The sequence below is a fragment of the Notamacropus eugenii genome, chromosome 6, assembly GCF_028372415.1.
Source record: "Notamacropus eugenii isolate mMacEug1 chromosome 6, mMacEug1.pri_v2, whole genome shotgun sequence".
In the NCBI taxonomy this organism is placed as follows: domain Eukaryota; kingdom Metazoa; phylum Chordata; class Mammalia; order Diprotodontia; family Macropodidae; genus Notamacropus; species Notamacropus eugenii.
Genome location: NC_092877.1, coordinates 40,368,137 through 40,392,898, shown reverse-complemented (window position 1 = coordinate 40,392,898; position 24,762 = coordinate 40,368,137). Strand labels below are relative to the sequence as shown.

Genomic DNA, 24,762 nt, shown 5'->3' with positions numbered 1-24,762 from the left:
AAAATAGGGTTTTCAATAAGCAAAAGTGAGGAGGCTGGGGGGACAGTTTGTGTGAAGGCACTGTGTCTGTACAGGGCAGAACAAGCACATGTGTGCTTGAGTAGAAGATGGTAGAGTTAGGGGAGAATAACGTCTAATTGTTCTGGAAAGGTAGACTAGACTCATTTTGTAAAGTGGTTCAAGTGACAAACAGGAGTTTGTCTGTGGGGGAATGTGTTTGTCCTTTGTTGCCAAAGAAGACTATACCATTAGAGAAATGATGACATGACTTGCACTTGACTTTGTTTTGAGTGAGGGAGGGCTGTGCAGGTCACCAGCCTCACTTCTCCTCCAGAGCCATCTGAATCCAGTGACCAGATATTCATCAGGATGACTGGAGATGAGCCCGGAGAAGGCAATTGGGGTTAAGTGACTTGCCCAAGGTCACACAGCTAGTGAGTGTCAAGTGTCTGAGGTGAGAATTGAACTCAGGTCCTCCTGACTCCTGCACTGGTGCTCTATCCACTGCACCACCTACCTGCCCCAAGGAGTTTGTCTGATTTATCGTAGAAGGAATAACGAGTTGTTGGAGCTTCCCAGAAAGTACCTTAAGAGGTTTTTGTAGGAGTCCAGGCAAAAGGGGGTGAGGGTTGAACTACGTTGATGGCCAACAATGTGAGGGGAAAGAAAGGGATGGAAATAAGAGTTGTTGTGGAGTTAGAACTGACAAAACGTGGCAGTTGATTGGGTGGGAGAATGGTACAGAAGAACAAAGAGTCAAAGATAGTTCTTTGGTTGTGAATTTTAGTGACTGGAAGATTAGTAGTGACTTTGGGGATGTGGGAAGGATACTGAATTTTCTTTTGGACATGTTGAGGTGAGATGTCTTTAGGACATCCAAGTAGAAATACCCCATGGGCAACTGAAGATGTAGAACCAGAACTCAGGATGACTGGATATTGAGATTTGGGATTCAACTCTATAGAGATGAGAGTTGATGAAGTCATTGAGAGAGATAATAGAGAGAGAAGAGGAAGAGACTCAGGCGTCCATGTGTCGATCAAGACGCAAATGATGTTGCTGCTAAAGACACTGAGAAGAATCAGGCAAGGGAAATGAGAACCACAACAGAGCACTGTCCTTAAAACTTAGGAAGTAGGGTATCCAGTGTCTAATGCTGCACTGAGAGTAGGAATGTTGAGCGCTGAAGAACCCTTATTAAATGCTAGGAAGGGAGGAAGGAAGGAAGGAAAAGAAAGACGGTTCCTGCCCTTAAAGAGCTTACATTCTAACGTGGGAAGAAAACACATAAAAAGAAGTTGAATAAGAGAGAGAATGCATAGGGGCAGAGAGTACTACTTCCATTATGTGAATTTCAGGTTTAGAATGAAAATGTTTCTGGAATGTGGTAGAGAAAAAGTTAATTGGATTTAATAAAGCAATAAAAATTTAGCAATAAAAAGATTAGATCCTGAATGACTTTGAAGAGAGTGGTTTTGTGTTTAGTGGTAAAGACTGAAAACTTATTGCAAAGTGTAGAGAAATAAGCAGATGAGACAACAGAGGCCAGGAGGATAGATTGCTTTCTGTAGTCATTTGACTGTGAAGAGGAGGAAAGATAGAGGATGATAATGTGAGGAGTCAAGTAAAGGGTATTTTAAGGATGTGAAGAGCTGGACCTATTTGTAGGCAATAGGAAAGGAACCTAGTAGTTTAGAGGATGATATTATTTAGGGATAAAGGGGATAATTGAATGGCACATATCTCCTGAAAGAGGTGGAGATAATGGGATCAAGGACACAAATAGAAGAGTTAGCATTGACAAAGAGAAGGGGCATTTCTTTTTCTAAGATGGGAGCAAATGAAAGATATTGCAGTGTTTTGAATCATGGAATGGGGAAGAGGGAGGAGAAGGAACTTTCAGGTGAAATCCTTATCTAAGAAGGAAGTAAGTTTAGCCCTGGCTTGAAGGGAGAAGAGAGGGATTGAAACAGATACTGTTAGGCAATGTAATAGGGTAAACTAGAGAAGAGTAAAAGGATTGACATGTGCCATGTAGGATCTACTTGAGACTGAATAACAAATTTGAAGTGGAACTAACCAGTCTTCATGGTTGTCATGGTGATGGGACTTTGTCCAGAGGCATTCTCCAGAAGGAGAGGAAATGAATAGGAGGAATAATTCAAGGTTGGGTTTGGAAAGGCATGATAAGCAGCATGACAGTAGGGTTCAATAATAATCAAAAAGAGTTGGCATTTATATAGTGCTTTAAGGTTTACAAAGTACGTTACTTGTGTTATCTCGTTTGATCCTTAAAACAGCCCTTTAAGGTCTTTATTATCCAGTGGTCAAAGGATATGAACAGGCATTTCTCAGAGGAAGAAATTAAAGCTATCTATAGTCATATGAAAAAATGCTCTAAATCACTATTGATTAGAGAGATGCAAATCAGAACAACTCTGAGGTACCATATCACACCTATCAGATAGGCTAACATGGCAAAACAGGAAGATGATAAATGTTGGAGAAGAGGTATCTAATAGGAATGTATGTGTAGAACCTATATAAAATTGTATGCTGACGTGGGGTGGGGAGGAGGGAGGGTGAAAAAATCTAAGATATATGGAAGTGATTGTAGAATATTAAAAACAAATAAAATAACAAAAGTTTTTTAAAAAGGATATTTATTATCCTCCTAATGCCTGCTCCTCTCCCCCACTTTTACAGATGAGGAAACTGAAGCTGAAAGAGGTTAAGTAACTTATATATCTAGGAAGTGTCTGAGGGTAGAGAGCAATATGAAATTGAACCTGGCCAACAGTAGAATGACAATTTTGGAGGCAGAAAAATGAGACCAGAGCAAGGATGATACCCTGGGAAAACAAGGAAATGTTTATGGTAGGAATAGAAAATTGATTTGAGAGAGATGAAGTTAAGGGAGAAATGGAAGGAGAGGAAGTAGTTATGGATTATGGAGTTGGGACATATGTGTGATGAAATGTAGGCTATGACCATTGTTGTATGGGGCTGAGGTGGAGGCTTCAAGGCTAAGAACGAGAAGCATTGAGAACTGTGAAGCAAAGGTGTTTGAGGTGACAGCAGCATGACAGTTGAAGTTGCCAAGAATAAGGACAGCTTGGAACCAGGTTTTGATCTTCTTGAGCAAATAAGCAGAATAATCTCGTTGGTGTGGCCTCAGTTATGTATAAGTTGAGAGACCATATGGTTTGGTGAGTAGCTATCACCATTAGTTCTACTGGATGTACCTTTCTTCATGCCCCTAGATGCATTATCCAACAGGAGGAGTAGCCATGCTTGGACTTGGAGTTAGGAAGTAGTTACTACTTCCCTTAGATGCTTTCCAGCTATGTGACAATGGGTGAGTCACTTAAACCTCATACAGCCTCAGTTTCCTTATCTATAAAATGTGTGTGTAATAACTGTGATACTTTGTTGTGAGAAAAATGTATCATAAACCTTAAGGTTCTACAGAATTGAGTTAATATGCAATATTCAAATTAAAATATTTTTCAGAAGTAAAATGATTATTTGCTGTCTTGGTTGGTTTTTCTCACTATTTTATTCTCTTTTCTAGGTGACTTCATTATCCAGAGGTGACATAATAAGCAAGAATTCAAGTAAGGATAAATTTATTTTATTTAAGTTCTTTAAGTTTTGCTACATTTTCCTTGCTTGTTTTCAGTAAAATGTGTTACAAGTTTATTTTAACTTAGGTTCCCTAACTTCAGAAAATCCAGTTCAAGTAAGCATGGACCAACTAACTGCAGCCATCTATGATCTTCTCCGACTCCATGCAAGCGCATGTGGTCGTCCTGTAGACTGTGGACAGAGTCATAAGACGACCAAGGAAGCCTGGACCACAACAGAACAACTCCAGTTCACAATATTTGCTGCACATGGCATTTCATCTAATTGGGTAGCAAAGTAAGTCATCACCATAATTTAATAGTATAATATTGAGTTTTAACAAAGTGTAGCTAGACAAGTGCCTGTCTTAAACTTTAAAAAATCAATACTTTAATAAGTACTTCAATAGTTGGTTTCAAAACAGTGAGATATTTGTTAAAGCCAAACTACTCTTATTCTATATAAAATGTCAAGACAAAATTCATGGAACAAACAAGGGAACTAAAATTGTGTTAAACCCAAGTCCCTCGACAGTGTGTGCATATTGTTCAGTTGAGTGCTAGGCATTAACTTGCACTAAAGAATTGATAACATAAGTCATTTCCCTCTCCAGAAACCAGTAAGATTGCTTCTTCCTAGACAATTTTATAAATTTGTAAGTAGGTTAAGTAGGCCTCTGCCAGTTTTATTTATTCATTTATTGACTAACTCTTCACAAGTTTAATTGTTAAATTTTAGCTGAATTGCTATGAATTACAAATAACTTGGGATAAATTTTAATGAACTTTTGCCTATATAAACTCCAGAAAGCAGTTACTTTTGTTAGAAAAATATAAATCATATTTGAAATTATGAACCATTAGAATAAATTTCAAATTTAATTTTCTCTTTCTAGTTATGAAAAATACTACTTAATTTGTTCCCTGACTCATAATGGGAAAGATCTTTTTAAGCCTATTCAGTCGAAGAAAGTTGGCACATATAAGAATTTCTTCTATCTTATTAAATGGGATGAACTGTAAGTGATGTTTCCAAATTGAATGTCTTTTAGTAGTATGTTTTACATTTCTGTGCACTTTTCTTTAAGCAAGGGTTCTTAACATTTGTTTCATGGACATCTTTGGTAGTTTGGTAAAGCCAATGAAGCCCTTCTTAGAATATTGTTTTTAAATTAATAAAATAAAGCTTGTAGGATTACAAATAAAACCAATCATAATAAGAGTTATCAAAATATTACAGAAATAAGTTTATGAACCTCAAGTTAAGAATCCCCCCCCTTAAAGTAACATAGTAATTTTTTCTTTGTCACAAGGGTTCATTTCAACTTAAATTTTTTTTTAAAGAAATGAACGTTAGCTTTCAGTTAAAATTTATTTAGAAATTTGTTGAATTTAGTTATTCAACTTGATGACCTCTTAAAGTTCAATTCCAAATATGATTCTTTAAAATTTATGGATCAAAATTGCTAATACAAATTTTTACTTTACATCTAAGTCTCTGAGAAATATGACATTAATGTAGATTTAAAAAAGCAAAACCAAAAGAACAGTACATTGCTACAACCTAAGACATAAAGGACAAAATAAACACTTTTGGTTCCCAAATGTATCTAGAATAAAAAGAGAAGGTATTGTGTAGAGGAAGAATCCTTGTTTCACTTATCACTGTTAATTAATTGATAACCAAATATAAGGAACTGATGTAAATATAGATGACTGAATGCCCTTCCCCAGTAGATAAAATAGTCAGTCACGGGATGTGGACAGTTTTAAAAAGAATTGCAGCTTCAGCAATCTGGTGAAAATATACAGCAAAACTTATTTTAACTTAGGTTCTCACCATTCATGTAGGCATGGACCAGTTAGACACAGCGCAGCAATCTATGATCTTCTCGGACTCCATACAAGCTTGCCATGGTCATCTTGTAGTCTGTGGACAATGTCATAGGAGAAGTACCTTGAAAAGTTGTTAATTAGGGAACAGTCCTTGTCACACATTATTTTTTTCCTCCACTTAATAACATACATTATTTTTAACATTGTTTAGTCATGTCTGATTTGTGACCCCATTTGGGGTTTCTTGGCAAAGATACTGGGATGGTTTGCCATTTCCTTCTCTAGCTCATTTTACAGATGAGGAAACTGAGGCAAAGAGTATTAAGTGACTTGTCCAGGATCACACAGCTAGGAAGTGTCTGAAGCCAGATTTGAACTCAGGAAAATGATGAGTCTTCCAGGCTTTTCACTCTATCCTGGCACTACCTGGCCTATTATTTTTAATTTGTAAACATTTATAGTCTAAAAATAGTAGAAGTTTATAATTTCATATATCATCATTGCCATTTTTCTTTGTTCATCTTAATATTTTCTATATTGGCAATATAGAAATAACTTTTCTATTTTTTATGGTGTTATCTTTTGTATTCCCTTGAAGCTTATTATGGTTTTTGTATTCCCTTGAAGCTTATTATGGTTTATATGACGTAAGATGTTGATGTAAACACAATTTCTTGCCAAACTACCTTTTACTTTTCCCAGTATTTCCTATAAATTTAGTAATGATGTCTTTCCTTTGAAATTTATTCTGTTTTTTCAAACATTGAGCTATTCTTTTCAGTTTCAGCTAGTTATTACCTTATGTAGTTTGTTCCACAGATCTACTTTTCTGTTTTAACCAGTACCATATAGTTTTGGTGACTACTGTTTTTTATAATGTGCTTTGAGGTGTGGTACAGTTATCCTGCCTTCATTCCTGATTGAATAATAATGTGTTTAATAATTCTTAAAGGGAGGAGTATTTTAGGTATTTTGCATATTGTTACATTCAAGTTTAAATAGTACACAGAGTATTGTGTTTAAAATGATGCAACTTTGAAGATAATTTTTAGAAATTGATGTTTTTCACTATAGTAATTTTTATGAATGGTTAAGTGTGTTCATTTGACTTCTAATTAATTATTTCAATAAATAAATAATAATTATTTTTATTAACATTTTTTCCCTTACAGAATCATTTTCCCCATTCAGATCTCTCAATTACCATTGGAATCAATCCTTCACCTTACTCTTTTTGGAATTTTAAATCAAAACAGTGGAAGTTCCCCGGACTCTAATAAACAGCGGAAGGGGCCTGAGATTTTAGGCAAAGTTTCTTTACCTCTTTTTGACTTTAAGCGGTAAGTGTTAATTGAGCTGTAATCATTCCTAACTTGGATAATGTCTAAGGGACTTCTTTGTATTTTAGCTATGGTCTTTGTCAGTAGAATTTGTCATAATCTGTGCAGATACTAGTCATTTATAATGCTATTTATGGGCACTACTATAATGATTTAGGGCTTATTTAATTTCATATCTTATTTCATATAGTCTTATGGAACACAGATTACTGCTCCTCTGTGCTTAAGCAGCTGGTCTTAGTGACTTGCTAGCTAAAAAATATAACCTGGTTGATAACCATTTGGTAACTTTTGATAACTTTACTTTACTTTTTGTGGAGAAAATACCAAAATTTCTTTCTTTTAACTTCCTATGATTGTAAATAGCAGGGATGCTGAAGCTCTGAATCCTTGATTTGGATAATTGGAGAAAAATAGATTTTTTTATACTAAAACATTTGAAAGATTACTGATTGTGTTTGAAGAGGCTTTCTGATAACCTTGGTAGCCTGATGTGGAGAAGGGTGCTCCCCCTTACTCCTGGCCACAGCAACATCAGGTGCACTTCACACATGCCTACTTTAGGCTAGTTATTTGAATAAATGTAAATAATCCTGTTTGCAGCATTATCATAAATCTTTACAAACAAAAACATGGACTTACCCACAGGAGTCTTCTTTACCTTTCGTGTGTTGGACCTCCCTGGCAGTCTGAGGGAACCTGCAGACCCCTTCTCAGACTAGTGTTTTTAAATGCATGAAATAAAATATATTGAGATTAGTGAAATAGTTAATTCCTGTCCCCCACCTGCCCCCGGTTAAGAATTCTTCCTTAGAACTCAAACAGTTTGGATGACTGGCTTGGCCAAGTAACAGTCTTCTTTAGAGTACAGAAGCAAAACTTCTCCATGACTTTTGGCATACTGCTTTCAGGGGTTCTTTTAAGATTCTTAATGTATGTTTCAGAAAGCTCTTGGAATTTAAGATATTTAAAGGGGAAGGGAGGATATCTTGTTTATATCTTTGGAAATTTTATGTCCAATTTACCTTCTGTTAAAGCATACAAGGAATTGTTCATGGAAATTCAACTAAATAATGCACTTCAGGATTGATGATAACACTTAGTATTACAGCAGTCCCTGAAAATGGATAGAGCGAAATGAGCAGAACTAGAGGAATAATTTATACAGCAACAACAAAGTAAAGACAAACAACTTTGAAATATGTAAGATCTCTGATTAATGTAATAACCATTCACATTAATGGAGGACCAATGATAACTATGCAACCTACCTCCTGATAGAGAAGTGGTAAACTCTATGCAGAATGACATAGATTTTTTTTTATGATGAATGCAGGAATCTGTTCTGCTTGATTGTGCATATTTGTTACAAAGGGTTTTTTTTCCCCTTCAGAACAGTTTAAGATGTCCCCAATGTTTATTCATTTGAAAAAAATTTAAAAGGAGGCAATTATTTTCATTCATTCATACCTCTGAATAAACACTTAACCAGCTTGTGGTGACATGGTCATCTAAGAAGTATCTAGATTAGAAAAACCAAACATGTTGCTATATATGGAGGAGAGAGAAATGTCAGTAATACTGCTTAATGAGACTGAATCTTAACATTCACAGAGTAGGTGCCACGTGGCCTACTTACATTTCTAAATCTATAATGAGTATGTTCTAAAGACTACTGCTAACTCGAATATAACAAAGATCCAAAGGCTATTTGCCTTTGGATGAAAACATCACTTCACAAATGACAAAGGGGAGTTTTGGAAAAGAGAGGAATTCAGCAAATTGAATTCAGTTTTAAAATGTATGACCAAAGAACATGTTTATATATTTTTTTTGTTCTGTTTGTAGTGTAAGCAGAATTTTTAGAAATTTCTTCAGTATGATAGTATAAAGAGTTGCTGAAATCTTTTAACGGTATTGGAGGCATTAATTTCAGTAAGCAGAAAAATAATCTAGGGTGTAGAGTTGTTTTATTGATGAAAATTATTGTGATATATTTGATTCTTCAACTTAAAAAATAAACCTTTGAACCAAATCAGTGTTCTCTATAGATTTGTGGAATTTCTGACAGTATATATGTACTTATATGTCTTAGTTGTCTTTCTATAATATTACTTATTATGCCAGTGTTTTTTAAAAAAAACTTAGAATGTGGTGTGCAGGTGGCACTGGAGGCAGCAACTGGTGGCACTCGGGTCCGCTCTCCAGCAGCATGCTGAGCCCAGTCTTTGCCAAGTGGGATCCTGGGGCCTTTCCGTGTAGTCATAGCTCACATTACTCCTGGCAGTGGCGACAAGCCATGGCAGCAGCCTTGGAGGAGCTACAGAAAGACCTGGAAGAAATGAAGGAGTTGCTGGGGAAAAGAGTTTTTGATGTCCTCACAGCAGAAAAGTCCAAGTTAGAGACAGAAATCAAGCACAAGACAAAGCAGAAGGGACGGGAAAAAGGAGAAACTATTGATAATGAGGAGCCAGCAGCTGTGGTTGTCCCCGTTTCTGTTGGGTACACAGTGAAAATCAACAATTATGGATGGGATCGATCAGATAAATATGTGAAAATCTACATCACCTTGAAAGGTGTTCAGCAAGTCCCCACTGAGAATGTACAGGTGCAGTTCACAGAGAGGTCATTTGAAGTTCTTGTAAAGAATCTTAATGGGAAAAACTACTCTATGATGGTCAACAACCTCTTGAAGCCCATCTCTGTAGAAGGTAGTTTAAGAAAGATCAAGACTGCTACAGTTCTTGTACTATGCAAAAAGAGGCAAGGACAGAAATGGGATTACCTGACCCAGGTGGAGAAAGAATGCCAAGAGAAGGAAAAATCTTCCTTTGATAATGACATGGATCCTAGTGAGGGGCTGATGAATGTTTAGAAGAAAATTTATGAAGATGGAGATAGTGAAATGAAGAGAACTATTAATAAAGCCTGGGTAGAGTCAAGGGAGAAACAAGGCAAAGGACAAAGCGAGTTTTGAGACAAAAAAGTCCTTTCAGCCACCAGTGTGGAAATAGCCTTTCCAATAAGGAACTGTTGCTGAGCTGCACAGATGCATTTGACAAGTATATTGTTTACACAAGCTTCTTCCAAGCAAAGACCGTGAACTCTTTCATTTCATGCTGGAGGATTATTTAAAATAAAATATGCTTATTTTAAAATACTTCTTTCAAGGAAAGTTGCCTTAGTGCCCTGGTTTTTGTGTGCAAGAAGGGTCATTGTTTCCTCACTTCAATGTCAAAAAAAAGTCTTGCTAATTAAAAAGCTATATATTCCTTATCTCTGGTTATCTGCACAACTAAAAGGGTTGAACCTACTGTCAAAATAATCTTGCTTTTCCTTAAAGGTTGGCATGGGCATTTAGTCTTGAGTCCTTCAACTTAATATTTTAGGAGGAGTGGGTATAGAATTTGAGCTGTGAGCCTATGTTAATAGGTTGTGGTATAAAATGACCCTTGTTTCTTAAGGAACAGGGAGGAGGGGAATGTTCAGTTACTATTATAATTGGTATAAAGAGCACTTGATTGAAGTTTAAAAAGATTAACTTAATAACCAGGTGTTACCACAAGGCATGTCTACAGATATTAGGGAATTATTTGAAAATATACTAAAAATTCAAACAAGGTATAACTGAGAACAAATAAGCCTATAGTGGTAAGAACTAATCTCAAATTCCTCCTGAATTTAACAGTTGATAACAGTAATAAAATAAATATAACTAGCAAAAAAAAAAAAAACAACTTAGAATGTTCTACTTAGCTTTCTTATTCCTCAACACATTTTTGAATATTTTTAGTTATTTAGATGGGCTTATGATTTCATCAGTGTGGGTACTGGGCAGCCAAGCTAGGTGGAGTGCAGTGGATAAGAGGGGCTGGCTCTGGAATCAGGTAGACTCATCTTCCTGAGTTCAAATCTGGCCTCAAACCTTTCTAGCTGTGTGACCTTGGGCAAATCACTTAACCCTGTTTGCCCCAGTTTCCTCATCTGTAAAATGAGCTGGACAAGGAAATGGCAAAACTCTATCTTTGCCAAGAAAACCCAAAATGAAGTCACAGAATCATACACGAGTGAAAAACAGCTGAACTCCACCACCACAGTGTCGGTATTCCCTCTTACACCACTCCTAATTCTGTGTGATTTGTGTTTTTTTTTTTATTTCCATAAATCTTTCACAGAGTATTCTTGGAGACCTTACTCTAATAAAATTGAAACTATCCAATAAGAGCTTTCTTTTCTTCTGACATCACTTCACAACCCTCTAATTTCATTTAACAGTATCTCTTCCTTTACTCCAGCCTACCATGATACCTCTTCATTAATGCCAACCACTGTCAATGTGCTGTCTGTTCCTCTTCTCCAGTACATTAACCTCACTATCTTCCTTTTCCTCTTGTCAATCTTTAATCTCTCTTTCTGCTGGTTCCTTCTGCCTATAAGCACACCCCAAACTCCCACAGCTTTTTAAAAAAATGTCTCCTGAATCCTACTAACTCTACTAGTTATCAGTTTATTATTTTTCTTCTGTTGCTCAAATTCTTTGAGAATGTTAATTTCAGTCCTTCCAATTCTCTTCTTGATCTTCTTAATGCTTTGTAATATATTTTCCAACCTAATTACTCCTTTGAAATTGAAACTGCTCTCTCCAAAGTCACCAGTGATCTCTTTTTTAATGAACAAAAATCTATTTTCTTTCTCTTCCTCCATCTCTGTTGAAAAATAAAAACAAAAACCACCCTTATAACACATATGCATAGCAAAGCAAATTTCTACATTGGCTATATCCAAAAATATGTCTCATTCTGTACCCTCTTGTTGGTGTCACCTCCATGTCAATTGATAGGTAACATGTATTACTAATGATTGCCAAAGCTAATGGCCTTTTCTCCATCCTCATGCTTCCTGACCTTCCTGTAGCATTTTATACTGTTGACAGCCATCTTCTTTATATTCTTCCCTCTTTGAATTTTTGTGAAACTGTTCTCACTTGGTTCTACTTGCTACCTATGTGACTGTTCTTTTTCAGTCTACTTTGCTATGTCATCTCTGTGTGACACCCACTAACTGTGGCTGTACCATACAGTTCTTTCTACTTCTAGTTCTAGTTTTATATTACCAAATATTAAATTGAATATCTCTATAGACATCTGAAACCTAATGTATCTAAAACTGAACTTATTATCTTCTTTTCCCATCCACTAAATCCACCTTTCTTCCAAATTTCCCCATTAATACTGAAGGTATCACTATTCTTCCAGGCTTCAGGTTAATGAGTAAATAGAATATCATTTAGTATTCATAATATTGTTTTTTTGAGTATGGCAAATTTTTGTGTGGTGTTTTGTTTATTTTGGCCCCCTGTTCTTTTCATACTACTTCTATTTGTTTAACTTTTAGGTTCTTAACTTGTGGAACTAAGCTGCTCTATCTTTGGGCTTCATCCCCGGCACAACCCATACCTGGGGTAACCCACAGGAAAGGACATGTGATGGAAAGAATAGTGTTACAGGTAATGTTTTTTCTTGATCTGCTTTTTGCTGTACTACTGATATGAAATAATACTGTTTATGGAGGCAAAAGGCAGCCTTTTTTGAACTTAGTCTGAATGAAAATAATAGGTTTTAAAAGTGCTGATTAATTTTTTCACAATTTTGGTAAAACTTTTTATGAAAAATTTACCTGAATCCCTTTCTCATGCCCTATGTCTTAATGAGAAATACCAACAAAAAGTCTTCATATTTCATGGATAAACTATATTGAAGAATGTCATGTAGCAAGAAAGCTTAATTCAGTAGCTTTCTTCAGGTTTCATCATTGTGAAGAGACCACTAATGTACATCTAACCCTTGAGACCTTCACCATCCATCTTACTGAACTGCTATGACTGAAAATATAACCTAATGGACAGTCCCTTGGTGAACAGCCTTTCTGAATTTAGCTAGGGCTTTACTTAAGCAACAGACATGCAGTACTCAAGCCTGTATACTTAAAGCCTTTTTGTATGCTTGGTATCTACCAGAGGTTGTACTCTATGAACATATCCTTCAAGAACCTAGGGTTACTTTTGCCACAGTGAGATAATGGGAAGAACCTCAGCTGTGGTCTTAATTTCATTTTGGTCCTTAGCTACTAAAAAAGGGTTAGTTTCCTGGGTCACAGGGTAGTAAGCTGATGTACTATCAATTTGGAAAGAGACAGATAGTATTTTTCTTTGTTCCCTGGGGTATGTTATATCATACTTTCAGACTTTTTTTCAGTGTGTCAGTCAGTTTTGCTGATTGTTTTTCTTGTTATATGGAATGATTCCCTGGGAGTCAGGAGAGGAATGATACAAGGGGAAATTTAGGCATTGTGAAAACAAAAGATACCAATATTTTATTTTTAGAGAAAGTCAAAATCTACAGTTTCATTTGCAGCTCAAAAACTGAAGGTTGGCTTTTGTTTAATTTGTTAAGGTTGACTTTCCTTCCCCTACATTTGATATCATTTATACAACGCCTCAAGTTAACGGTAGCATTGTACAGCAGCAATGCTTAGAAACACTGGAAAAAGATACTAGAGGAAAACTTCTTGCCATTCTTTCCAGAGATTCTTCATTTGGGTAGGTTTCTATTCATTGATTTTAAGCATTGATGCCTTGATACCTTACAAGATGTGTAACTCAGGTCTTATTTGTATAATAAATTCTTTAGTTTTATGATGTTTACAATGTGCTTGATAAATACAGTTTTATAACACTTACGTAGTAGACCTTGATGCTTTCAGCTTCTTCCCTTTCCAGTCTGTCAAATTATTCTTTGAACAGTCTTCCTTATTCTGACCATGTCATTCCCTTACCCAATGGGGAGCAGTGGCTCCTCTTTGCCTCCCAAATGTCAGACAAAATATAAGATCCTGATCCTTGCATTCATGACCCTTTCCATCTGTCTCCCACCCACTTTGCCAGCCTTATGCTATGCTCTTCCCTTTTATATGCTTTACATTCCATCAAAGCAGATAAGAATGTAGTGCAAAGAATGAAAGAAAATCTATTCCTAAAGACTCTGCATTCTTGATGGGGAAAACAACAAATAACATACAAGAAATCTATACTAAATTAAAAACGAACAAATAAAAAATACACAAAGGAATTCAGTACTGGTTAGTGTAATGAAAATATTCTGAGAATCCATTGATTAAGTAGTGCTGCCAATCATACAATCAAGATGAAGAGATAGGGATGAACTTACAATTATCACTGTATATCCAGACGTCAGTGAGCCCTGACCATCAGGTTTTAGATACATTAAATACATTTTGGTTACATAAGCAGAATTGGCAATAGAATTTCAAAGAGCAAATAAGGGAATAAGCAAATAATAAAAGAATTTGTTCTGTGAAATTTGAATTCAGTCAAAGGGCTACATTAGAGGACCTAGATGGCCACATCTGGCCTTAAAATCATCTGCATAGAAAAAATAGTTCAACCCATAGGAGCTGATGTAGTTACTGAGAGGAGAGTATGTAGAATTGAGCACTGGGGACACTCACAGGGCATGTGATATGAATAATGAGCCAGCAAAGGAGAGTGGGAAGATTTGTTTAGACAGGAAAATCAGGAGAACATGTCATAAAAAACCCTGAGAGGAGAGGATGGTCAGATGCCACAAATAAGCTGAAAATGATAAGACTTGATTTCTCAATTAAGGGATCATTGAAAGCTTTGGAGAAAGCAATTTCTGTTGAGTGAGAGATGAAGTGAAAGCCAAATTTTAAAGTACTGCCTTCTTCTCCAGTGTTACCTGGTATTTAATTTGTATGTTGTTTCCTCCTTCCCCCATTAGAGAGTAAGTTCCTTTAGGGATGAGACTACTTTGTTTTTTGTCATCGAGGCCCCAGTAATTGCCACATAATAGATGCTTATTGATTTATTTACCTTACCTTCGTCCTATTTATGCATGGCAGCAGAAGAGATGGGTATTGCTAAGCAAATGAATGTTATAAGCAAAGGAAGGTGTTAAGTCTACTTAGTAGGTTACTAATTAAGCACATTTTAAAATCCAATAGGATATATAACTAGTTTTCATAGTACTAGAACTGGCACAGGGACCTTAGAAATCATCATTTTCCATTCTCTTGTTTTGTCAGAAGCTTTAGTTTCCAAAGATGAAGGGACCTACCCCATCTCACCCAGGGTATAATTTTTTGCTGTTGTTCAGTTATTTCAGTCATGTGCAACTCTTCATGACTGGGGTTTTCTTGACAAAGATACTGGAGAGTTTCACCATTTCCTTTTCCAGCTCATTTTTCAGATGAGGAAACTGAGGCAAACAGGGTAAAGTAGCTTGCCCAGAGTCACACAGCTAGGAAGTACCTGAGGCCAGATTTGAACTTGGGTTTTCCTGACTCCAGGCCCAGTGCTCTGTCCACGTAGTTGCCTCAACAGGAATTGGTAGAGGCAAAATTCAGAGTCAGAACTCTATCAACTCCAAGACTAGTTGTTTTTCCTGTAGAATGCCATGATGCCTTCTTTATCAAAAGCTGTTCTTTTTGTACTTGAGTGTGACAAAACTTCATTTCTTTAAAATTGTTTTCATAAGTAAGACTTTCCTTAAAGGTTACATTGATTCTCTCCTATTTATGGCAAATTGATGTTTTCTTGTCATTTTTGTTGCTGAAAACAGCTCATATTTATGTAGTATTTTAAGACTGACAGAGTGTTTTGTTTATTTTTAAATTTGATTTGAGCTCGCATGTTTCAGTATCATTATCCCTATTTTAGATAGAAGGATACTCCTCATGTTAGAGGCATAACTAAAATCCAGGTTCTCCAACACCAAATCCAGGACCTTTCCACACACTACAGTTAGTACAGCATTTTAGTCGTTAGGTGGCTATTCTTAACTTATTTCCTTTTGATTTTGCAATCTTTGAGAAGTATGTCACTGTTATAACACTGAGAATTTGATTTTGTTATATATAGACTTTCTAAAGAAGATAAAGCCTTTTTGTGGGAGAAGCGTTATTATTGCCTTAAGCACCCAAGCTGCCTTCCAAAGGTACTAGCAAGTGCCCCAAACTGGAAATGGGCAAATCTTTCTAAAACATACTCATTACTTCAGCAGTGGCCGCCATTGCCTCCACTGAATGCCCTGGAACTGCTGGATTCAAAGTAAGTTCAAATATGAGAATGTATTTAATTAGTATTTGTATGAAGTTTTGAATGAGGTGTTATACTTTCATGTGAAAGTACCTTTTACCTTAGTGCAAACAGATTTCTTTTTCCTTGATCCTTTATACCATTTATCTACCCAAGTTTGGAAGATTGTTGCATTCATTTAAAATAATTGAATTAATAGGTTTTTTAAAAAGAAGAGCAAAAACATAAGCAAAATCATGGCTTTTTCGAATAAAATTTATATCACTCTCTTGTTCAAAGCACTATAAAAATTTTTCAAAGGAAATTATATTGGAGAGATATTTGTAAGACATTTTTAGGTGTTTTACATATAACCTTAATGGAAATTTTAAGTTAAATGAATTTCTGTATTATGGAATGAATATTTGATGGGTGCTTAAACTTTTTCTGGGAATGCTAACATTTTCAGTAAGCCAAATATGTGTGACATGATATAATTTCCTTCCAGAAAAGGAACATATATATCTTTCTACAGATAACAGTGCTAAATGAGTACAAAATATATTTGTGTAGATATATTTCTTCAAGCATTAAACTGAAGCCTAACATATTCTTTCATATTTTTCTAGATTTGCCGATCAGGAGGTGCGGGCCCTGGCTGTAAACTGGATTGAAGCAATTAGTGATGATGAGCTAACTGATTTCCTCCCACAGTTTGTACAAGTGAGCTTGATTATTTTTCTCACTTTATAATGGCATAATTCGTCGTATTTCTTAAGACCTCTAAAATTTGTTCTAAAGTGGACGATGCCTGGTGCACAGTAGGAGTGTAATAAATGTTTCCTGAATCTTCTTTTCCCTTAAGAGGCATTATGGCATAGTGGATAAAGAGCTAGCCTTAGTGCCAGGAAGCCCTGATTTCAGGTCCTGCCTCTAAAACATACTGTGTGCATGACTGAGCATACTCCCCAGCCTCAGTGCTCTAAGCTCTCCAGGATTACAACTTCCAGAGGAAGTTCGACCTGCATTGAGAGAGGGCAGTTCTTATATGAGAGTGCCACATACCAATGAAATCACAGGTCTAATCCTTGTTTTTTTTCTTCATAGGCAAATAAAGATAGTTTTTAATAGATCTTTTCCTTTCCCCACAGGCTTTAAAGTATGAGATTTATCTGGACAGTTCATTAGTGAGATTCCTCTTGTCCCGGGCATTGGGAAATATTCGTATAGCACACTATTTATATTGGTAAGAATTCAATTTCACAAAGCTTTTGATTTTTTTAGGTTGTACTAATGGTACATGAGAGAACTTAACCTTTTTGAACAGTATATTTAGTTTCTAATTTACTATAGATTCAAAAGCTTGTATTGAAGAATAAAAGTGCTATTATATTAAACTGAGAAATGAAATTGTAGGAATATAGGGCATATTATAACACAGGTAATTTTTAAAGGCTTTTTAATGCCGTGTCGTTGAATAATTCAGTTTATTATAAGGCTAAAAAATTCTGAATATGAAAAATGTGTCTCCTTAAAATGATTTTTGAAAATTTCATTAAGTTTTCAAGATGATTTGATGCAGTACTTGCTATAACAGGCTACTGAAAGATGCCCTGCATGATGCACAGTTTGGTGTTCGATATGAGCATATCCTGGGAGCTTTCCTGTCAATTGGAGGAAAGGGGCTAAGAGAAGAGCTCTTGAAGCAGACGAAACTTGTACAGCTTTTAGGAGGAGTGGCAGAGAAAGTCCGACAGGCTAGTGGATCAGCTCGGCAGGTATGTACCTGTACATCTGTCTCTGAAGATTGTGGCAGTATTGGTGCATTTTGTGACTGAAGACCTGATTTTATTCCTATATATTATGGGAAGATATTGTGATAGAATAGTAGTCCAGGACTTTCACAGGTTTAACTCAATTCAGTCTAATTCAGCAAACATTAATTAAATGACTTTTATGTGCAAGGTGCTGGAAATACAAAGATAAAAATTTAATAATCTGTACCATTGAAATGCTTAAATTTTATAGGGAGATACAACACAGATGAGTAAATACAGTGTTGTCATTACTAAATACAGGTTGGCCATGAGTATTACATGAGATAATAAGAATTGTAAAACCCTTAGCACAGTACCTGGCACATGATAAGCTATATGTAAATGTTAGCTGTTATTACTGTTAGTACTAGTAGTAATAGTAGTTGTATAAGATAGAACCTAGCTGTGCTTTGAAACTTAGGAATTTTCTAAGAGGTAAAGATCAGGAAAGAGTCTGCTTCAGGAATGAATCAGCCATCTGGGCAAAGTTGGAGAATGACTTGATTGGTTGGTTTGCCTGGAAAAGTTTTCAGTGAATGGGACTAACATGAAATAATATTTTAAAAGTGATGAATCCTATTTTGGAGAGAGAGATTTAAATTCCAGACTGAGGAGTCATAGAGGCAATAGAAATTTGCTGAAGATTTTTCTGGAGCAGAGTAAAATGCTCCAATGTGTGTTTTAGGAATAATCATTATGATATTAGAGAGGGCAGAGACTAGAAATTGGGAGACTAATTAGGAAGCTTATGGAAATCTAAGGGAGAGGTGGTGAGAGCCTGAACTCGGGTGCCCTACCTAAACAATTCTGGACAAATATTCATATTATTCAATATCTGTAGGAAACGTTTCTACATCCTACCTCAATAACTCATTCTGTTGTTGAACAACTTCTACTCCAATTAATCATATTCTTCTTTGGATGTTTCTAGTCTTGATTTTACATTAAACACACATGTTCACAAACTTCTTTGTGACATTCAGAACTTTGTAGCATGCATCTCCTAACACATTTAGGCAGGTGGTCATCTAGCCTCTCCTTGAAGACTTTTTGTTATAGAAAGCTCAGTACTCCCCAAAGTACCCGTTTCTTTTTAATAACTTTAATCTTAAAAGAATTTCTTCCTTGTATTTGAGATAAAAACTGCCTTCACTATAACTCTAAGCCACTGGCTTTTGTTTTACCTATTTGTAGTGCCAAACAGAATAGGAAAAATCTTTCTTCTGTTAGAATCATTAAAATATTTCAAGACTGTGATCATATATCTCCCCAAGTCTTCCTTTTCTAGACTAACTCCCCTTCAGCCATTTTTCACAAGGCTTCAATTTGAATCTCCTTGACATCTTGAATTTAGTCCTGTCAGTGTCCTTGAAAATTCATTCTCCTACATATACTTAAAGGAACATACATGTGTGTGCACATAAATGAATATATACATGCATATACACACATATATACATATATATGGGAGGGGAGAAAGGAAGGAGGGAGAGGAGGAGGGAGACACCAGCGTACAGAATATTCATATTGGCATTTTCTGTGATAGCAAAAAAACCCCCCAATCAATAAATATTTACTAAGTACCTACTTTGTTTGAGCATTGCAACGATTCTAAGATACCAGTACAAAGAATGAAACAATTTTTACTTGTAAATAGCTTAGTTTCCAGTGGAAGATACCAAAAGTTTCTAATCTATCTATAGATATAGATGAAGTTAGTAAATACAAATATATACTAAATACAAAGTAGGTTATAAGGAAGATCAAGAAAGGCTTAATGCAGGAGATGGTGTTTGAGCTATGTCTTGAAAGAACAGGAATCCTCTGAGGCATGTGTGAGATGGGAGTACATTCCAGTTGGAGGATAATTAGTGCAAAGCCACAGAGATAAGAAAGTGAGTGTCATGAGTGAGGAACAGAAGAAGGATAGTTAGGCTAGATTGTGGACTTGCAAGAGCAGGTAGTAATATGCAGCGAGGCTGGAAAAATAGTTTGGAACCAGGCTGTATATGGCTTTAAAAGCTAAACAGAAGAGTTTAGGCTTTATTTAAATAGAACGTCATTGGAATTAGTTGAGTAGGGCAGTCCTCCAGCCAAATCTGTATTTAAGGAAAATTTCTTTGGCAGAGGTGTTTAAGGTGGATTATAGTGGTAAGAGAACTGAAGCTGGGAGATCAGTTGGGGGCTTTATTGCAGTCTAGCTGAGAAGTGATGGGGGCCTGAACTAAGGTGGTTGGTGTGAGGAGAAAGAAAGGATCAGATATGATAAATGCTATAGAGGTGTAAATGGTAAGACTTGGCAACTGATTAGACATGAGAGTGAGGGAGAGCCAGCATTTCAGGATAATGCCCAAGTTATGAACCAAAGAGAGTAGAAGAATGGTAGTACTTTCAACCAAAATAGGAAAGTTTGGAAGCACAACATACATTTAGATGTATGTCTTTTCCATAGGTTGTCCTCCAAAGGAGCATGGAACGGGTGCAGTCATTTTTCTTAAAAAATAAATGTCGTCTCCCTCTTAATCCAAGTCTTGTGGCAAAAGAATTGAATATTAAGGTATGATATGATATACATTTATGTTGGCATCACATTTTCAAACAGCACAAAGAAGGCAGTAGACAGAGGTATGATGGTATAGCTAATAATTACATGGATAACTTTTAACCCAGATATTGAAAAATTCCTGTACATATTTCATCATATCTATTTGTTAATGACCACATAGACCCTGCTGAAATTTAGTGAACCATTTAAAGTCATTCAAAATCAACTCGGAATTAATATATTTTGAAAAACACCTAATAATAATAATAACCTAATATCAAATCATCCATGAGAATAAAACAAAACAGTGAATCCATTAAAGTGTACTTCTAAGATGTACAGGGTCTGAGAACTTTTGCTTTTGTTAAAGAGAGCAGATATGTATGAAATGAATCAGTTTCCACTTATTGTCAGAATATTTAATTTCTTAGTTCAAGACTTAGAACCTCTGCTTCTAGTTGTGTTAAACATTGTGTATAACATGGAAATCCAAGAGGGCAGGAAAGGTGTCTTCCTCATACTTGTGTGAACATTGTAACATTGTTATATGAGCTTATGTATATGTAGTATAATTTATGAAAACCCATAGAATTATAGATTATTCATACACCCTCAGAGTTGGAGGGGACCTTAGTGTTTATTCGTTCAGTACTTAGCTAAATGAGAATTTCCTACCAACAAGTGGTAGGTTAGTCTACTACTCCAGCACTTAACACAGTGCCTGGAACATACTAAGTACTTAATAAATGTTTAAGATTGATTGATTGATAGCCAGCCTTTGTAGGAAGACCTCCAGTGAACAAAGCCCACTAGCATTCATGTCAATTAGTTCCAGAACGAATTGAGTTTTAGGTAACTATAATTTTTAGTTTTTATTTAATCAAGTCTAAATTTGCCTATTTGAAATTTTTAATTATTGCTTTTACAGTATGGAATTTTTAATTTAACATGGTATTATACAATATTGAAATCTAATATAGTATCTGAGTTGTATAAACAGTTTCATTAAAACTATTGTTACCTTGAGGGGTTTTTTTAGCTGGCTTTTTTATTTTTATGTTTTAAATTAACTCTGGATTTAAAAAAAAAATGGTCCGAGACCTACTGGTTACACAGTAAAATGACTGAGTTGATATTGGGAGTTTCATGCTAAAAACTCTGCCTTTGCCTGCAGATGCTCTCCCCAAAGGAATATAAACTTTGATTGCTGAAGCCTTGCATCATATCTTGGGGTTTATGGGGTAGATTTTTTTCTTAGGGACCCTGCCTTAAACCCAAATCACTCTGGCTCTCTTTGATTGGCTAACAGTAGTCCCAGGCCAAGCCCCACTTGGTCATTCTTTGGGCCCTGATTGGCTCTTATTCACTGTAAATAGTAGTTAGTTCTATTTTCACCAGAAACTCTGAGGGTTTTTGTTTTGTTTTGTTGACAAGGTTAAAGAGACTCTTTTCTGCCTCATTTCTTAATCACTGAATGGGCATTGCCTCAGTCAAACTGAGTCCTGTTAAAGACCTTACCTTAACAAGGCCAAGGTCTCACACTGCATCCAGGGCCATCTTCAGTTGTCCTAATCTATATCTTGCCACTGGACCCAGATGGCTCTGGAGAACAAAATGAGGCTGGTGACTTTGCATAGCTCTCCCTCACTTAAATCCCTCACTTGCAAGTCATGACATCTCCTCCCTTATGTCATGGTCCTCTTTAAGAGCAAAGACAAAACAACTAAACAACTGCTACTCTCACTGATGCTGTGACTTAAAGGCACAAGTAAAGGGAAAATGCCTAGGCATGTTGTACCCATTCTTTTATTAATCTTCTCATATTTAATACATGTTATATTTGCAGACATGTTCCTTCTTCAGTTCTAATGCAGTTCCTCTAAAAGTCACAATGGTGAATGCTGATCCTTTGGGGGAGGAAATCAATGTCATGTTTAAGGTGAGATTTTCTTCCTTTCTGGGAGAAAAATGAGGAAATGAATGTGTTTTATTTTCATGGTTATGTTTTCCTAACCACTTCTTAAGTGTAGTTCACTTAGTGTATCATGGATTTATTCTCATTTATACCTTCTCTCTTCTTAGTTATTTTTAAAGTTTATAATGGAGTGCAAAATTACTTCGTACTAACAGTATCTTTGGAGTCTACTCATTCTATAAGCTACTTTGTTGTCTATGTATCTCATATCTTCATTGCTCCTTGACTAAGGCTTCTAGTCATTTGTAGACCTAATCATATAAGAGGAAAAAAAATGAAGAGAACTCTCCAGAGCTGACTATCCTTTAAGAGAACACTCTAGGCTGCAGCCTTATTGTAATGATGGGAAAATGGAGGCCAAGCCATAGACAACAGCTGAGAGTATTTATGAAAAAGTACTTATTACTTATATGAAATGTATTAGACTCAAGCAGAATCAACAGTATCCTAAACAGTGATTTGATGATTTTCGTTAAAAAAAATTATATTTTTTTAGAATTACTAAATCTAGAATTTCTATTTTGGAAAGCACTGCATATTAGAAAGTATAAAATAACTTTGTCTTTGGAATTCTATGTCCCAGAGCCTCTTGAGCATAGTATAGCACAGAGCTTCACTTAACCAGAAACATCCTCAGAAAGACAATGGGAGCCATACTGATCAGCCTCTGATAGAATTTTTACAAATTTAAGAGAGTCATAGTTTAGCCCTGATAGTCTACACATTGTCTAGTAAAGAACAAAAACATAGAAAGAATAGGCTTGGTCGATGTCTGTGAGCAAGGAAGACCATTTATTTCTCATGTACACATATATTGTCATTGGATTCATAACGTCCAACCTGGTAAAAGTACTGATGAAGGAGACAGAAATGTAAGAACATGAAAACACTAGCAGCTAGCTAGAGAGAGAAGAAGACATTATTCAGTCCTCATGACTTTTAGATAAGACAAGGCTCTGGCTAGTAATAGAGAAGAAAAGCAATTATAAGATGGATCATATAATATGTCATCTAATTTTTCATTAAAAGAGATTTGGGTAGTAATATTGACAAAGAAAAATTTAAAATGATAGAAGATGTGTTTTCTAACCTGTGTTTCTTCAAATACATTTCCTTTTGCCTTAAACTGATAGTTTTTTAATATTTAGAGTACTTTATTTTCTATCTTGAATTTTGTAAAAGTATACAACTTAGTAAAATGAATTGGCCTAGTTAAAAACACTTTTAACCATGTTAATCCATTGAGAAGGGAAAATAGGTCAGAACTCTCTCCACCTCTACACACACATACAAAGTTGCAGAATAGTCATTTTAGATGTGTGTTTATGTATGTGTATAGAGAGAGAGAGAGTCCTTGTCAAATATTTGTAGAACAAATGTATGCTGACAGTAATACATTTTAATGGCACTCAAAAATTAATTGCCAAGATAATTCAAAGACAGGAATATTCCAAAAGAGTAAAAATGATTATGAAATAGCTTTTGGGGGTGGGGGGAGGTTGCCACAGGGAGCACAACTGAGAATTCAGTAGTAAGTGCCAGTTTACTTTATCTCATATCTTTATGAAAATAGTCTTGAGAATATCCTACATGGAGGCATGCAAAGGAAACCATCAGATTTTGTAGACTACATGTAGAAGACTGCTTCCTTATGGTCACATTACTGACTGTAAGAGCTAAAGAATGTATAATCTCACTGTTTATACATTCCAACAAAATGTTTTATTCTTTGAACACTTTCTTCATAGTTTTTATAACTCTTATTAAAATCATGTAAGGTTCAATACAGAAGAACCAAAATGGTAGAGTAGTGGGAAGTAGAGCTGAGCTTCCCCTCCCTCAGGGCAATTCCTTCACATAAATCCAGAAAATGCATCCAAGACAATTCTGATGAGGAAATAGAAGGAAAAGCACAGTGACTCATTTTTCCATTCCAAGTTCACATAAGGAAAGAGGGAGGTTTTCAAACATTGGAGAAAGAGTTCAGCTAGAAGCATGGGGCTTTGTGTGGCATTCCAGCTTCCAGGTACAGGCTTTGTGCCTAGGCATTATGGGGTCTCAGATCCATAATGTGGCAAAGTGTGGGAATAGGTACCAAATGGCAGCTTTGTCACCAACTGCACAATTCCAGGTCACTGATCCAAGAAGGACTGAGGAAGGAACCTGCAACCAAGAGTGACTTATCAGGGCAAGAAATAGTTTCAAGCTTTAGCCTATGTACTGAAAGATGTATAGAAGCATGCAGTAGTCGTGTGGCTTATACCCCAGGTACAGAATAGGGACTCATTTCTAGCATCTAGCCACATCTGAAGCCTGCAGAGGGATAACTTAGGCCAGGAATATGAGACCAAAGGAAAGTCTACAGTTCTGTCAGTTTGAAGCAATGGCATTTCCCAGATGACTGATAGGGACTGAGTATAGTGGCATTTACTGTTCAGATCCAAATTCAGATTAGGAATTTGTAGAATTCAGACCACAGAGGCAGCAGTACAATTTTGCTGTAGATCA

The 24,762-nt window shown here is 35.9% G+C and overlaps 2 protein-coding genes across 11 annotated transcripts in view; both read left to right on the top strand.

Moving 5' to 3' along the window:
• The window catches only part of PIK3C2A (phosphatidylinositol-4-phosphate 3-kinase catalytic subunit type 2 alpha), a 233,236-nt gene that overhangs the window by 164,008 nt on the left and 44,466 nt on the right, over window positions 1-24,762 (top strand). For 6 of the 10 annotated variants that reach the window (XM_072619606.1, XM_072619605.1, XM_072619603.1 and 3 more), the window contains 12 exons: window positions 3,575-3,617; window positions 3,699-3,924; window positions 4,523-4,645; window positions 6,635-6,802; window positions 12,197-12,308; window positions 13,255-13,400; window positions 15,762-15,950; window positions 16,547-16,640; window positions 17,069-17,163; window positions 17,515-17,695; window positions 20,187-20,291; window positions 22,126-22,218. In XM_072619606.1, the coding sequence (XP_072475707.1) occupies window positions 3,575-3,617; window positions 3,699-3,924; window positions 4,523-4,645; window positions 6,635-6,802; window positions 12,197-12,308; window positions 13,255-13,400; window positions 15,762-15,950; window positions 16,547-16,640; window positions 17,069-17,163; window positions 17,515-17,695; window positions 20,187-20,291; window positions 22,126-22,218 (1,575 nt within the window). The remainder of the gene's footprint in view (window positions 1-3,574; window positions 3,618-3,698; window positions 3,925-4,522; window positions 4,646-6,634; window positions 6,803-12,196; window positions 12,309-13,254; window positions 13,401-15,761; window positions 15,951-16,546; window positions 16,641-17,068; window positions 17,164-17,514; window positions 17,696-20,186; window positions 20,292-22,125; window positions 22,219-24,762) is intronic. The other 4 variants (XM_072619610.1, XM_072619607.1, XM_072619609.1 and 1 more) reach the window with 2 other exon arrangements.
• Window positions 6,812-12,190, top strand: LOC140510753 (calcyclin-binding protein-like). The gene has a single exon (XM_072619615.1). It carries the CDS (start codon window positions 8,952-8,954, stop codon window positions 9,675-9,677), a length of 726 nt encoding a protein of 241 aa, XP_072475716.1. The 5' UTR covers window positions 6,812-8,951; the 3' UTR covers window positions 9,678-12,190.

What these genes read in the sequence shown, in the direction of transcription:
- LOC140510753 (XM_072619615.1), top strand. Translation starts at nt 8,952, where the DNA reads ATGTGGTGTGCAGGTGGCACTGGAGGCAGCAACTGGTGGCACTCGGGT.